General features: G+C 68.2%; 1 protein-coding gene across 1 annotated transcript; it reads right to left on the bottom strand.

Moving 5' to 3' along the window:
• Nucleotides 1-1,216: 1,216 nt before the first annotated feature.
• On the bottom strand, nucleotides 1,217-2,249 carry FOXB1 (forkhead box B1). Its single transcript, XM_058156660.1, has one exon. It carries the CDS (start codon nucleotides 2,210-2,212, stop codon nucleotides 1,217-1,219), a length of 996 nt encoding a protein of 331 aa, XP_058012643.1. The 5' UTR covers nucleotides 2,213-2,249.
• Nucleotides 2,250-2,487: the final 238 nt, after the last annotated feature.

Genomic DNA, 2,487 nt, shown 5'->3' with positions numbered 1-2,487 from the left:
CCCCCGTTCCTTTCACAGCTTCGGAGCAGCGCCTCCCTACCGCGGGGGCCCTTGACCAGGTCACAAAACGGTGGGCGAGAGGAGCTGCACACTAGCTATGGGGAGAAAAGGAGGGGCGCGGGGTAAAAGTGCATCGGACACAACTGGCAGTCATCCGGGTTCACAAACACTTTACACATTTCCCACTCTGGGTGTGTCTGCAAAACTTTCAGGGGAAAAAAAAGAGAGATGCTCCACTTGGCTGGGTAGATTTAGGGGCCTCCGCGCCTCCCTCCCTCCCTCCCGGGGCGAGCTCCCCCGCTGCAAGGCCCAGCCCGTTTTCCCCCCCTCCCCAACAGAGGAAAATGCCAGCAGAGCCAAAACTGGGCGAAGAAACCATTTCAGAGCCTCGCTTTCTCCTCGCGCAGAAACTAAACTTTAAGCGTTGCAGGAGGAGCGAAAGGGTTGAAACACACGCGCGCGCACACACACACACTCACGGGCGGACCGGGGAATCGTCGTGCAGCCTTGACAAGGCTTCGTCCGCACGTGGGGCCGTCCCAGTCCAAGTTTATCGCTTCCAGCGAACTCCCACCCAAGTTTGTGCTCAGGATTCCTCCCCAGCCGTTAGGCGGCCGCAGCAGCCCGATTTCCTCGCAAGTCAACCCCCGAGGGTGGAAGGCACTGACTTCCGAGTAAGCGTCCGTGGGCGCTGACCGGGAGGGAAAATCGGCCGGGTCCCAACCACCAGATCCAGCGGGTGGATTCTGATCCCCCAAAGTAGAGAATTTCCAACGCCGGTCCCTTTGGGGTGCTGGCATGCCGGGGTCCCGGGCGCGAATCCTCTTCTGCGCGAGTTCCCCTCACGTTTCCCCACTCGCCAATGCCGCCTTGCAACGTGGAAAAGGAGGCGGCATCTGGGAAGGCGGAAGGGGAGCCTGGAGCGCGAAGGACCGGCGGAGCTGCGAACCGACAAGCAGCTTTGCGAGGAGAGCCAGCCTCGCTGCCTGCTTGCGCAGTCCGAGAAGGTCGCTTAGGGGAGAAGCCTTTGCAAATTTCCCGCGCAGCCCCGTCCGGATCGTGGGCCCGGCTGTCTCTCGTCCTTCTGGGTCCGGCGGCGGCTGGAAAGAGGAGGGACGGGCTGGCTCCAAAGACCCAACTGTCTTGGGGACCTTCGGAAGGCCGCCTCGCCTCGCCTCGCCGCTGGTTCCTGGGCGGAGGGCGGCGCCGGCCGGGGTCAGTGGACCGCCACCACGGCGTGCAGGACGGAGGGCGGCCCGGTGAGCGTCTCGCTGGGGGTGGCGGGGCTGCCTTGGCTGGGCGCCGTCTGCGTGGAGGGCGGGCTGAGCGAGGGCGGCGAGTTGGGCAGCAGGGCGGGCAGAGCCGGAACGGTGGCGGCCGGCGTGGCCTTGATGGGCACCGGGATGGCCGGCAGCGTCTGCCCGCCGTGGCACAGCGGCTTCAGCGGCATTCCGTAGGCGGCGGCTGCGGCGGCCGCGGCCGCAGCGGCCGCGTAGTCCCCGCCGGCCACCGCGATGGGAGCGGCCGGGTCCAGCATGCCTGCCGGGCCGTAGACGTGGGGCCAGGCGGGGGGCAGCTGGTTGGGCAGCGGATAGGCGGCCGGTCCGGGCGGCATGGCGGAGAAAGGCAGCGCCCCCCCGCCCCCGCCGCCGCCCCCGCCCGGCCCGGGCATCTTGTACTCGCGGGCGATGATGTTCTCGATGGCGAAGGGGTGCTTGAAGCCGGAGGGCGGCGGGACGGGCAGCCCGTAGTGGCCGAGCGGTGCGGAAGAGGCGGCGGCGGCGGCCGCCAGGGCGCCCAGGCGGAGCTTGGCCTGGGCCTGCAAGTAGTGGGCGGCCTCGGGGGGCGGCTTGGAGGGCGCCAGCGGGTCGGCCTTGAGCACCTTGAACCGCTTGCGACGCCGCAAGAAGCTGCCGTTCTCGAACATGTCCCCGCAGCTGGGGTGCAGCGCCCAGAAGCTGCCCTTGCCAGGCTGGTCGGGCCTGCGCGGGATCTTGATGAAGCAGTCGTTGAAGGAGAGGTTGTGGCGCAGCGAGTTCTGCCAGCGCTGCGTGTTCTCCCGGTAGTAGGGGAAGCGCTCCATGATGAACTTGTAGATCTCGCTCAGCGGCAGCATCTTCTCGGCCGAGCTCTGGATGGCCATGGCGGTCAGCGAGATGTACGAGTAGGGCGGCTTCTGGTCGCTGTACGTGTTGCGGCCCGGACGGGGCATGGTGGAAGCGGCTGCGCCGGCCGGGATCTGCAGCGCAGGGAGGCGGAATTAGCGGGCTGGGCAAGAAGGGGGCGGGAGGGGCGGGGCGCGTCCTGGCCGAGATCCGCGGTGCGCCCCCCTTGGGCAAAGTTGGCTCACTATCTTTTGGGGGGGGCGGGCGGAGCCGGCAACTTCCCTCCCCGGGCTGATCGCGGCAGGCTTGGGGAGGGGGCGGCCTCTCGGCGGGAGGGGCGAGCCCAGCGGAGGCGACCTCCAGCCCGGCCTGGCCGGCTGAC

The sequence above is a fragment of the Ahaetulla prasina genome, chromosome 13 (genome assembly GCF_028640845.1).
Source record: "Ahaetulla prasina isolate Xishuangbanna chromosome 13, ASM2864084v1, whole genome shotgun sequence".
In the NCBI taxonomy this organism is placed as follows: domain Eukaryota; kingdom Metazoa; phylum Chordata; class Lepidosauria; order Squamata; family Colubridae; genus Ahaetulla; species Ahaetulla prasina.
Note: the sequence above shows the minus strand (reverse complement) of the source record. Positions and strands in the feature narration are given on the sequence as shown.

Excerpts from the sequence above, each read along its gene's own strand:
- FOXB1 (XM_058156660.1), bottom strand. The coding sequence starts at position 2,212 with ATGCCCCGTCCGGGCCGCAACACGTACAGCGACCAGAAGCCGCCCTAC.